Source organism: Engystomops pustulosus, chromosome 10 (genome assembly GCF_040894005.1).
Source record: "Engystomops pustulosus chromosome 10, aEngPut4.maternal, whole genome shotgun sequence".
NCBI lineage: Eukaryota > Metazoa > Chordata > Amphibia > Anura > Leptodactylidae > Engystomops > Engystomops pustulosus.
Genome location: NC_092420.1, coordinates 79,417,595 through 79,430,583, shown reverse-complemented (window position 1 = coordinate 79,430,583; position 12,989 = coordinate 79,417,595). Strand labels below are relative to the sequence as shown.

Here is a 12,989-nt window from a genome sequence, read left to right as displayed (position 1 = left end):
TCCTCAGTATAACGCCAGGACCTTTAGCATTTAAAGGTGAAATTAATCAAGTAATATTTTCATGCCATTGCTCTTCCATACGTTGTACCAATTTACTGGCTGTCTGATTACATTAAGCTGGGACCACCCATGGTTCACCCAATTGAAATGTCATATTTCTGTTAGCTGAGCAAGAAGCAGATTAGATGTGTGACTGTGCTCCTTGATGGCTACTGGGGTTAAATGGCAAATTTGCAATACCAACTTATCTCTATGAGTGTAGGTGTGATTGTTGTATCGTCTGTATGTGCTGTAAATAATACACACCACATGATGTTTCAGAAGCTCATTTTCAAATCAAGTTATAATGAAAAATATTTCTGGTTTATAATTTTGGATCATATCTAATATACTCTATCTATCTATCTATCTCATATATATCTATCTATCTCATATCTATCTATCTATCTATCTATCTATCTATCTCTCTTTCTATCTCATATCTGTCTATCTCTCTTTCTATCTCATATATATCTAACTCATATCTATCTCCTATCTATCTATCTATCTATCTATCTGTCTCATATCTATCTATCTATCTATCTATCTATCTATCTATCTATCTATCTATCTCATATCTATCTATCTGTCTCATATCTATCTATCTATCTCATATCTATCTATCTGTCTCATATCTATCTATCTATCTATCTCATATCTATCTATCTATCTATCTATCTATCTATCTATCTATCTCATATCTATCTATCTATCTATCTATCCCATATCTATCTATTTCTCTATCTCATATCTATCTCTCTCTCTATCTCTCTCTCTATCTATCTATCATCTATCTCATATCTATCTATCTATCTATCCATCTACCTCATATCTATCTATCTATCTATCTATCTATTTATCGCATATCTATCTATCTATCTATCTATCTATCTATCTATCTCATATCTATCTATCTATCTATCTATCTCCTATCTATCTATCTATCTATCTATCTATCTCATATCTATCTATCTATCTATCTATCTCATATCTATCTATCTATCTATCTATCCCTAAGAGTATCTATCTATGTCATATCTATCTATCTATCTATCTATCTATCTATCTCATATCTATCTATCTATCTATCTATCTATCTATCTATCTATCTATCTATCTATGTTCTATCTATCTATCTATCTATCTATCTATCTATCTCATATCTATCTATCTATCTATCTATCTATCTATCTATCTATCTATCTCATATATTTATCTATCTGATATCTATCTATCTATCTATCTATCTATATATCTATCTATTTATCTACAGATACTTTTTGATCAGATGTGATGTCACCAAGGCGTATTAAGCTGGAGTGGATGTGCTCAATAATAACAGGTAGAAGGACAACTACTACTTTCACTTCCAATGCAGAGGAGTCATATAATCCATACAAGTATGTAGGAAAGAAGACATAGAGGCACATCTACTAAGGGTCCGTTGGACGCATTTCCGTCGGTTTTCCTGAATATTTCCGATTTGCCCTGAATTTACACAGTGTTTTTTAGGCACAAGCGATCAGATTGTGGCGCATCGGCGCCGGCTTGCATGCGACACAAATCAGGGGGCGTGGCTGTCAGACAACCCGACTGATTCGGACAAACCGCAGAATTTACAATTCAAATTGTGTCGCAAGATCAGCACTCACATACATTGGGAAGAAGATGGTGAAGAGACACATTCAAGAAATCGGGCGCACGCTGTAAGTTAATCGCGGCAGCTCCGAATCCTCCTCGGACATTCCGGATCGGTGGCGTCAATGGGATGGGTAAGTAAATGTGCCCCATAAGAACTAATGTGCAAGAGGAAGGAACCACAAGGTGAGTGAAGTGATTCTCTTTCAGATTCATTCAATCCCATCAATGGTCAGTCATGGAATAAATGCCATGTAATACTAAATTTCACCTATAGCGGTCACTGGAGAAGTAATGTATGATTGTGTGTGTGTGGCTTAAAGGGGTTGGCCACTCTTTAACATAAATTGCCCATGTGCCTTTACTGCCTTAATAATCATCCCTGAATGTTCACCAATTGATTCATCATCCCTGATGCTTCCTTTAGTGCTGTATGCAGACTCTCTGTGCACTTTGTTTACATGCCTATGCACTAATAAATAGGAGGGACCTGTAGCAAGAGATGATGACTAATATTTCATGTGTCCTTCTTCCTTAGGAAAGGAAAGAGCCTGGTAAAGTGTGTAATGACCTCACCCTTTACAGACAGGCCCTGGATAGTCTAATGTCCTCAGAGGGCTAAAGCATTAGGGAAAGAGTTAAACATTAGCCTCCTTATCTTACTGAGATTGACTGAGCTGAACCAGTGGGAGGTGCATTCTGTCAGCCAATAGTCAGCCATTCATCATCCATCAGTTGCCAAATATTTTATATGGATACTGCATGGATACAGTGACATACGGATGAAAAATGTCACGTATATGCGGATTCATACAGCACAGAAATACTTGACTAGAGATATCACATGTTCGTGTGAAAGGGGTCTAATACCTGATATGCCAGATATGCGAACAATTTAGTTTCAATGGAGAAACGGGTCCCAGAAGGGATGTGACATACCATGGCTGGACCTACCTCTCTCCAAGTGCCTCTTGGCAGGCACCCAATTATCTCTATAGTATATAAAACCTCCATAATATCATAAAACTCCTTTCTACTACTCTCTTCCATGTCCCTTACTGCAGTTCTTTGTTGTCATTTTGTATAACTTTTTACCGCTTCATCGTTCTATTCTTCTAAAACAGTAAAAGAAAAGCTTTTCACCAGTTTCCGCACTCCCTGGAACAATGCGGCATTTGATAATAATTTCAGCTTTGCACTTGTTACTCTAAATCTCGCGAGTCCTAATCATTTGGTCCACAATGGAGAAACAGTCATTTGCAGTCTATTTAATAAGTGAAAGCTCTAAAATAAAAAAATTTAAAAAACTAGACTCGAAAGAGCAGAGAAAGGAGTGTGCCGACATTAGCATATATGATTTGCATATTGTCTAGAAATGCCAGAAACAATTTAAGTCTAAAACATTGTTTTCTCGCGGACAAGGGATAATTAATTAATAGATAGGCCGCAAAGCAAGTCCGGTCATTGTCAGCATAATGAATAGGCTCCTATAAATAATTAGCTTTACTTATTTTATTGTTACAAATATGCGGTGATCTTTAAGTAAAATTTATGACCTAATTTGTTTAGCGGTGAGGCAGCCGTAAAACAAATCACAGAGGCTTTAACCAGGTGGAATGTGGGAGTAGGTTTACAGGGTGAATTGTATGCAGGCAAAAATAATAAAATCAGATTATAGGGGAGTATAAAACACAATAGTTTGCATAATAAACACATAATCGCTTGAATTCTTACCGGTATAAGCATCCACCGTGGTCTCTCGGCTCTGCTGTCGGCCTCTTTCTGCGATGATGGTGATGGTATATTCAGTGCCGGGCTCCAGGTCTGTGAGGTCGTACTGAGATACTTCAGAAGGAACTGTGATTTCAGAAGCCATCCCAGATGAGGGTGTGAATGATATGCGGTAATGGTCGATGGGGCCCTGAGCTTTGGTCCAGACTAAGGAGATGGTCTTGTCTGTGGAGCCCAGGACCATTAAATCAGTTGGGTTGTCCAAGTCTAGATAATGAAGACATAAAAGCAAGAACTTTTCATTGGGTTTGGTTGCAGAAATCAACAACATGGGAGTAATAAATCTTACGGATTGGAAAAGAATCAATGATAGTATCAAAATATTGAGAAATATAAGGTCAGGTGGCAATATACAGAAGATCAAATTCAGCTAAGTCCAGAAATTATAGTGTGACCAGCTAAATACACTTGAGAACATATACAATACATCAACACTTGTGTGCCGGCCAGTAGTGTATAATGATATAGGCAATTTGGGCAGTAGACTGGGGTTTTCGAGGAAGCCCAAGGCCACCCAAACCCCCCACAAAATTTTATACTGAGAAGGACCTCCACCTATGAAATCTGTTCATGCTCTCAATACACATGGGCACAAGAGCCATTTCTTGACTTTTGAAGGTCCCCCCAAAGGTCCTGAAACTGGACACACCCTCCATTCCCTAAGAAGCTTGGTTCTAGTGGCATATGTAGGCAGTAAATTCCAGACTTGAAGGGGCTAAAGTATTCATACAGCCCAGGGCCCATAGCAGTCTTAATCCACCTCTGATGCCGGCGTTTGATGAAATCCCCCCCCCCCTCTGGATACATCAAAGGGCTCTAATTTGATGTATCTAATTTGGTGGGACCATCAAATTGCACTATAGCCTGCAAACTTTCAGTTCTGAATGTTGCAAGCCATAGTTAGTGGAATAGTGGTGGTCTCCTAGTAATTGTGATTATTTCAGGTCTTGTGCACCAAAAAACAAGTCCAGATTAATGTCCCCCATTATGACTATACTTGTGTGCCAATACTTCCCTGCCATTAACAATCAGGCTGCAGAATTTCAACCTGACCAATCCTTTGAACTCAGGCTCACCTGATCCAACATACCATGCATGTTTCTGGGAGGGGAGTCAGGATAAAGAGCCATCAGCTATAGCCGTTCATTTGGCGGACAACATCTGTAGGTGTTTGACCACCTCAAAAATACTTATAAGTATTCAAAATTTTACACTCATTAATGTAACTTAAATTATAAATATTGCCATGACTCCATAAGAGGCTCTGATTGGTACTCAAGATGGTTTATTTTATTCAAAATTCAAAAAGTTTCTTTTGAGTCCCAAGATTTCCAAAGTGAATCCTGACTTTATACCTGACTTACTGACCCGACTTCAATGACCTTATTGTTATATATCATTAAGAAATTGTCAGAAGGATAAATTATACCATTTAGAAGAAGACAACATGAGATAATGTCCATCTCAACCATAAATGATCACATTAAGAGCGGCTTGGCCTACCCAGAGTATCCACCTAACCACCTATCACTATTGGTTGCCATTTGTTCATTACTAAATCCATTGAAGACCATGTGGATCACTTGTTTTCACACAACCTTCCTTTACTAAGCAATACAAATCATTGGTTATATCGTAATCTTTAACTTTTTCAACATCTTGGTTCCTTCTGGCATTTCAATGTATCATTTCTATTCTGCTTTTTCTTTTTATCCAATTCATAGGCCAAAAAATTGAAAGCATTACTAAATTACCTTGAGGCACCGGTATGGCTCATGCCTCATTGTAACCCTTACTCTTTAGCAAACTACAAAAAAGCGGCCTCCAGAATAATGGTTCATAGCACAGAGAGATCTGCCTCGTGAACGTGTGGAAAAACGTCTTCCCTAGAGGTAAATGTTATCAAATTTATTTAATTGGTTGATGTTACGTTGTGTCTTGGGGCAAGGTTATTGTGTTAAGTCAAGGCTGGCAACATCGCCAGTCACATCTGGCATGCCAGCAGATGATAAAATACAATTTTAAAACATCCAAGTAAATCTCTTAACAATTCTTTTTAAAAAAAAAATAAGCCACATTGAAGCGCCGGCAGTCAGCGGCTTCAGTGGAGATTTCTTTCAACTTCCAATGACAGATCTCACATTAGAAAATCTGATTGTATCTGCTGAGAGAATTAAGTGGATGTAAGGGACACAGACAGACGTACGGCTTACTATGTTTTAATGAGGCATCAGTGAGTTCACAAACACAAACAATGACATCTCAGTGTATGACTTGCTTACTACTGAGCCGTAGCCCAGGGACTTGTATCGCAAAGTCACGGTGGCTCATTTACACACAACCGGTGTCACCTAGACTGCATAACATATTCAGGCTTAGACATCAGTAATACATTTCTAACTATCATTGATCTCAAAGGATCAGATTTACCAGGCGCTCTGTGCTCCTGTTCTTGATATTGACTCCTCGAGTCGCACCGGATATATCTAGGGGCACCGGACACTTCATATACAGTATCCTGCGAGAACAGTACTAAACCAGGTCCTGCTTGGTGTAGAATTGTGGTATAGCCTGCGCCTAGACCTGGTATCCCCACCCCACAACAGCCAACTCTGCAGCCCAGTGCTACATACGTGGCATAGAGGGGGAAATAGTCGCAATTCTAAGATTGGCACCAAGAATTGCGACAAAGTCAGGCATACAAGTTGTGATACAAGTTGGGTCTACAAGTTGGGTCTACTCCAATTCTGCACTTTCTAGGACACTTTTTTTTAAATCTGCCCCAATCTCTTTAGCTGCTTGTGTCTGTAGTTCAAAACAATTAAAACATGTGATTCTTAGCTTTATTATGATACCAAAGGTACATCTTTAGGTACTGCTGAGCCCTAAATATGGGCTATCCCCCTTTACCCTCTAAAAGTGACTCACCAATGGCAAAAAGTGACTCTTCTCAGCTCATTTGCATATGACTTTGGAGGTGATATTTTTTTTATAGATAAACAAGGGCTGTTCAACATAAAAGATGGAATTTTAGATTGGGCATTTCATACCCGACCTTAGGGGGGGGGGGGGTTAGTTTACTTGGGTAAAAGCTGGTGACAGGTCCCCTGTAAATAAAGTTCAGTTTTTTGTGACGTCTTAATCTTGAGGATCAGCAGTATGAATAGTACATTAGCCACAATGATGTAGAATTAACAAACTGGCAGACACATGGCCACTTCTAATGCGACGATCACTCACCAGTCCGGGCGTTCATTGTTGCGGGCGCGCTCTGAAGATTATCTCTGGTGGCAGATATTCCAATTCCGTATTCTGTTCCTGGGATCAAATCTTGGAGAAAAGGACACAGAATGATTAGAAAGACAAGGGCTCACACACTGTCCATCATAGCAAACGATTCGCACGCCGCCTTGCCTCCATGTGATGTTCTCATCATCAAATCTATCTCTCAGAAATGGAACCTTTTACACATCTTAAACTCCTGTAATTCCGCTTATCATTCTTCCTGTGTCATGTTAAGAGCAAAAAGCGAATTAATCAAGTTTTAATCAAATTTTTGTCAGCTTGCTTCTAAACTGATACGCTTTCAAGCACATAACACGAGAGCAGCGACACCCCCAGATGAAGATATTAATACGTCTCCTTTTACCATCCGTGTCACTTAACTCCTCATGCGGAGACGGATACATGCACTTTCTTGTACAAAGGCTACACAATCCTGAAAAATTGCTTCTCTTTGATGTCCTGAAAGTGGCATCTTAGTGCTGCGCCTTCATATCTTTTTGATGTAAATTGAATTTTTTTGTTTTATTTGCTAAAGAAAATATCACATGAAATGATTGTGGTTTTAGTAATATAAAGCAAGGAACAGACTTCTATCATCTCTTTTATGAAAACTAACATGGGACGTGTATTCTCTAACTTTTACCCAAAATGTTTCTTTGAACATTTTTGCTTCCTTTAATTTTAACCTCATATTTCCGCTACCATATGTGGCAACTCAGGGCTTTGGTAGATTTATAGTTACCTTATATGGAAATAAATTTAAGGGCTTTTATGAAAACACCTGGGACGGTGTAAGGTAAAAAGCAAAGTATACTCCCCCTGCTCTGGCTATTATGTTCAGGAATTATGGCTGTAGATCTTAGAACCTCTAGGGTCCATTGTTTGGTTCGGTTCTGGCTCCACCCCCCTGCCCGATCTCAGATAATAGACCCTATTAGCCTGCAAGTATGGATGCCTTCTCATAATCCATTCTAGGATGAGATGCTGGATCAACCTTACTTCTAATTTTAAAAAAATCTACCATAATAGCCTCCAAGTAGGGTTTTCTTCTTTCTAGACTTCTAGGACCCATTCTTGGGTTTGATCCTGGGCCCAGTCTCCATCTGATCTCCAAAATATACACCGTTAGAAGCTTTCACGTGGGGTTGTTTTCTAACTACACCTTTAGAATCTATTCTTGGGTTTTATCCTACCCAGCCTCCATCTCATCTCAGAAACATAGACCCTAGTAGCCTCTAAGTGGGGTTGTCTTCTCACTACACTCCTAGAATCCAATCTTGGGCATGATCCTGGACCCAGCCTCCATCTGATCTCAGAATTATAACTTGAAGTGAGGTTGTCTCCTTACTACACCTCTAAAATCGACTCTTGGGTTTGAATGGGGTTGGGCCCACCAGAGGATCCTCTGATTATCTGGTGGACCAACACAACTCAGTTCATCCCTGCCACTTCTGTTGCAGCTGAAAGCAGAAGCAAACAGGTGGGAGCCACAAAGTTGCCATGACTGCCTGTAGGTTTTATAATCATTTTAAAAACCCTTTATTACAAAGACATTAAGACGATAATGATGTTCACTTTTTAAAGAAGCAGTTTGTGCTCCACAGCAGCACTTCCTGTTGTAACTGGGTAAAAGTGATATACACATAGAGATTTTTTTCACTTTCACTTGTACACCCATCCCAAGGCATACCAAGCTACGTCTCTTAGAAGGTCATACACAGTAGTTTGATGGTGGCCGAACCCAATGATTTTGCCGATGTGTATGAGGGCCTTCTGATAAAAGGTTTAACTTAAGCAGGTAGGTTGAAACAGTAAATCGGTACCAGGTACCTCAAGTATAAGGAATTGTCTATAGTACTGGTCTACTCATATGGGAAATAGATGCCTTATTGGCCCTCTAGGCTAAGAGCCATCCTCTTAGCCATCGTGTGACCATACGCTCACTCAAGTTTACCCCTGGTTTTGACTCTCCCTCAAAGGCAGAGAAGAGAAGGATCAGGCAATGGGACCTCACATTCTAGATCCTTTGGTTTTCCAAGGAGAGGTCATCCATGTCACCACATATTGTTTAGACCTTTATTATCATGTAATGCTCAATCTCTCCTGTAGTGGCCTCTGCAGGGTAAATTGCATAGTCAGAGGCGGGATCCATGGGGATCGCTTAATGAATGGTCACTTATAGGAATGACAAAACAATAAAATATGCCCTGAACAGATGAGATGAAATACCGTGATGTCATCGGATGCGGTTTATGAATTAGAGACACTGATGTCAGGAAAGCTAATGAATCCTGTCGCGTTGATTTATATGGCACTCCGTACCCATTAATACTTTGCTGTACTGTTGCGAAACCTTTTGTAATGTGAAATCGGATATGTTTTTAGAAAGTTGAAATATCAAGAGTAGTTAGAAAACTGCGGAAAACAAATTAAAGTCCTGTTAGATTTCGAGATAAATCTTTCGCTGACAATCTGGGTGAGCAGCTTTACGCCACAAGGTCATTAATCATACAAGAAGATGTTCACACCGTGAGCCAATGTACTATGTACTGTAACCAGGAATCTGATCCTGGACCTTGATAAATGGTTCTCTCTCCTGTTCTGCTCAGTTCTCTCCGAGGAGCTTTATCCACCGTATATAGCAATAAAGACAATTTATACCAAAACCGCCATTCCTTACAATACTGCACCATCAAAACCAGTCACGGTTGTCAGGAATACAATAACACATCATATAATCAGGTCAACACTTTCAGCTGCTTCTTAATATAGTATTCACTTAGATCATGGCAGCCTGCTATATCTTTTCCTAGGCAGTATGTGCCGGAATAAGAAACTTTTACTGCTCAAAACATCTCAATCATATCGTGGCTGGCGTCACATGTGCTACAGATTCCCTCATAAATGTGTGATAACATAAAGTGATGAAGAGTATGATAGAAAGCTGACAATCCCAATATAGTCATTAGAGTACATTGGGTGCCCTTGGTGAAGATCCTCATTTTGATTCTTATGAAAATACAGAACTCAGGTTAGAACCATAGGAATCTTAGGAATATGAAACTGTATCTAGGATAAGAGGGGGAAATCATAACAATGACTACCTATCAATGGCCCATTGTCCCTAGACAAAAACTGGTCAAACCAACTGATCAGTCAAATTGATTAACCCATCAGAAGAAATTCTATGGGCCAGATGATCAAAGTAATGGGCTTCACCCACTATAAGTCCATAAAGTCCAGTAACTGCCAAACCCACCTGGCAAACAGAGATGAAAATTCAGATATGAGCCTACAATAACCTAAGGAACATAAAGTGCCAACTAGTATAAATGAGGTGTCAGGACAGAGAAAGGTGAGCTAATCCAGTTCCTTAGTCCTTGCCTAGTTGCCAGGCTCTGCGCTAAAACCACAGGTGGCAACTGGACAACAGTCCCGACACTAAGTATGTGCTCAGAAGAGATGGTAGATTGACAGAGAGAGACTTACAGACAAAAAGACAATGCAGGTGAAGTCAGAAGTCAAAACCAAAATGGTGGAGAGGTACAGAATCGTTAGGCAAATCCTAGTCGGATAAGAAAGCATAGGTGATAGTATGCAGAAAAATATAATAGAGACAGTAGAAACTAGCAAGAGACCAGCATAACCAGCAACTGGGTAAAGGGATGAGAAGGTATATGAGGAGTTCCAGCAGCAACTATTTGGTTTGGCCGTTCATCACTCAACCCACACCAGATACGCACACACAAAGCTCCAGGATGAAACCACCCAGCTTACCACAGAACACACACCCAGCTCACCCAAAGGAACTAAACCTTGCAGAGTAAGCTGTCAATCACAGCCCCAAGCAGAGCAGCCCTGTAGAGCCATGGACAAAAACATCTAAAGTTTTCTGATCATATTGACCATTGTAATACTCCCTAATTATTAACACAGTCATTAATAAATTCTATGAAAAGATGAGAGATTTTATAAATTCCAGATTGTATTATATTTCCAGTATCCACAGTTCTGTATATAATTTAGGAAAGTTTTTTTGTATAATTTGGTGCCGTATAAGTCTCTCAAGGGATTACCCCAAAAGCACAGCTGATCAGTAGGGGATGTATCTAATTGATGGGGGTCCAACTGTCGTAACCCCACCAATCATGACCAAGGGTTATCTGTGTTCCCAGTATTTTTGGAGAACAGAGTACAGACCTTGGCTAACTATATCAGACTTTGAATAAAGCCAGCATACAATTACATGACCTTTATTCCATTTAAATGGGGGACATAGGGCAGAGTTCCTGCTTAGTAGCGAGACCCTCATGAGCTGCACAACTATTGCTTATCTTGTAGATAAAGTCCAGTAATATGGAGGGTTTTTTTAAAAAACAATGTCATCAAAAATTCCTAAAAATAGCATAAAAATTTTAAAAAATAAATTTTTATTTCCTGGAGGTGTGTTTCTTTTATTTTCAACTGTTAGGAAATACAGATGATTCTAATACTTAACGTTTTATAATTACAAAATGATTCTTACAAAAAACCAACTAGAATATGTTAACATTCACACATATTATAACACATACATTACATCTACCCGATGCAGCTTGGTTGCATTTCTGATTTGTTTCACATGAATATAAATCTAATATGGCTTAAGAAGATATTTGTTAGATCAGATATAGACTAATCCACTTACATAAGGACAAGGAAAGTCAACAGAAAAGTCGTTTATGAGTTTCCAACAATGTAGTTCAAAAAGTTCTATACAGAAAATTGGTCTGTGAACTGTACAAGAGTTGGTAGATCATAACACGGTCACCATAGTTACTGAAAGCTTGGAGAGATGGAAGATAATCAAGATCCACTCTACTGGAGAAGGGTCAATACAATGGGTCTGACTAGATACAAAGTGGTCAAAAAGCCATTCCCGAGAGAACAAAATAGACTTAAAAGTAGTGGATTTCTGCTAGAACACCAAATTTGTATATCTGATGGAAGTATATGGGCTGAATGGTCTGAATACAAGATATTTAGACATTTCCTAACCTAAACCCTAACCTATGCACCTTTAGTACCTGTATCCCTATATGCATTTACTATCCCCAATTCTAATTGTATACATTTCCTAACATGTACACTCATAATAAAAAAATTAAAGTGAATTTCATCTAAGCAGACACTTCATGATTCATCTGTGCAATGAGATGCTGTGTGCTAACAATCTGCTTAGATTATGAGGGTACATGGTTTATCTACACTTTCATTTAGCTTTTGTTCATTCTACTAGTATCTGACCCATAGAAAAAGAGACGAGACAGATCAGAGATGAAATTCATGAGATGCATATAACACACAATGACACTCTCAGTTCTGCTATGAAGACCATTATCTCACTGTTGCTTGTAGAGTAAGTTTCTGCATGCTGCTGCTTGCCAGCAGGAAGTGCTGGTGTCTGAGCTGGTGTTGTAAAGCAGGGGGGAGGGGCAGGAGTCAGGGAGCAGTGCAGTGTGCAGACAGAAGAAGCTATTCACGAGATGAATCCAGTCAGAAGATTTAAGGTCGTATCCAGGGACAACCAAAATTGTGTACACTGATAGACTATTAGAGGCAGGTTGGAATTGTATCTGTGAAATTCTATATTTCTGTTAACAATAGTGAATTAGAGAATGTGATATTTTGTTATCCCGAGTATATTTAAGAATCTTGTCTTCGTGGGCTAACCCCTTTACATTGTCAATGTCTTTAGCCAGGAAATCCCATTTACATTTAGTAGCTGAAATTGATCAGTAATTTTCTCTGAAATATTTGCTTTTTTCCATCTCCTGATACTATAGGATTAATAGTGGTATTAGTGACTGGGACATGGTGATGGGTGGACATGCGAGGCATCCGGAAGTGTAATAAATTATTGTAAATCTGTAATATTTAACAGGAAGTAGTCGGGGCAGAGGTACCGTGCATCTGTAAACAAACAGGCGCGGAGCACCGAGGAATGGTGGAGGACGCCGGAGGCACCAGAGTAGGCAGGTACAGCTTACCTCTAGAATTTTTTGCAAAGTCAGGCAACCCCTTTAACGGCTGTTTTAATTGGAAATAAACAAAATAATAGCCTACGACTTTTGCACGGTTCAGTACAATATTAAGAATTTTGATAATCATATTAAGCAGGGCTGTCGTATCTTGAAGGCTAGATTAAGATTAGTATCTTGAAATTATTTGTTAAGCAACCGTAGAAAGATATAAGA

The 12,989-nt window shown here is 39.2% G+C and overlaps 1 protein-coding gene across 2 annotated transcripts in view; it reads right to left on the bottom strand.

Moving 5' to 3' along the window:
* Window positions 1-12,989, bottom strand: part of TNR (tenascin R) — a 334,017-nt gene that overhangs the window by 59,942 nt on the left and 261,086 nt on the right. For both annotated transcript variants that reach the window (XM_072128599.1, XM_072128600.1), the window contains exons 9-10: window positions 6,709-6,798; window positions 3,412-3,675 (exon numbers count right to left, since the gene is read on the bottom strand). In XM_072128599.1, coding sequence (XP_071984700.1) covers window positions 3,412-3,675; window positions 6,709-6,798 — 354 coding nt within the window. The remainder of the gene's footprint in view (window positions 1-3,411; window positions 3,676-6,708; window positions 6,799-12,989) is intronic.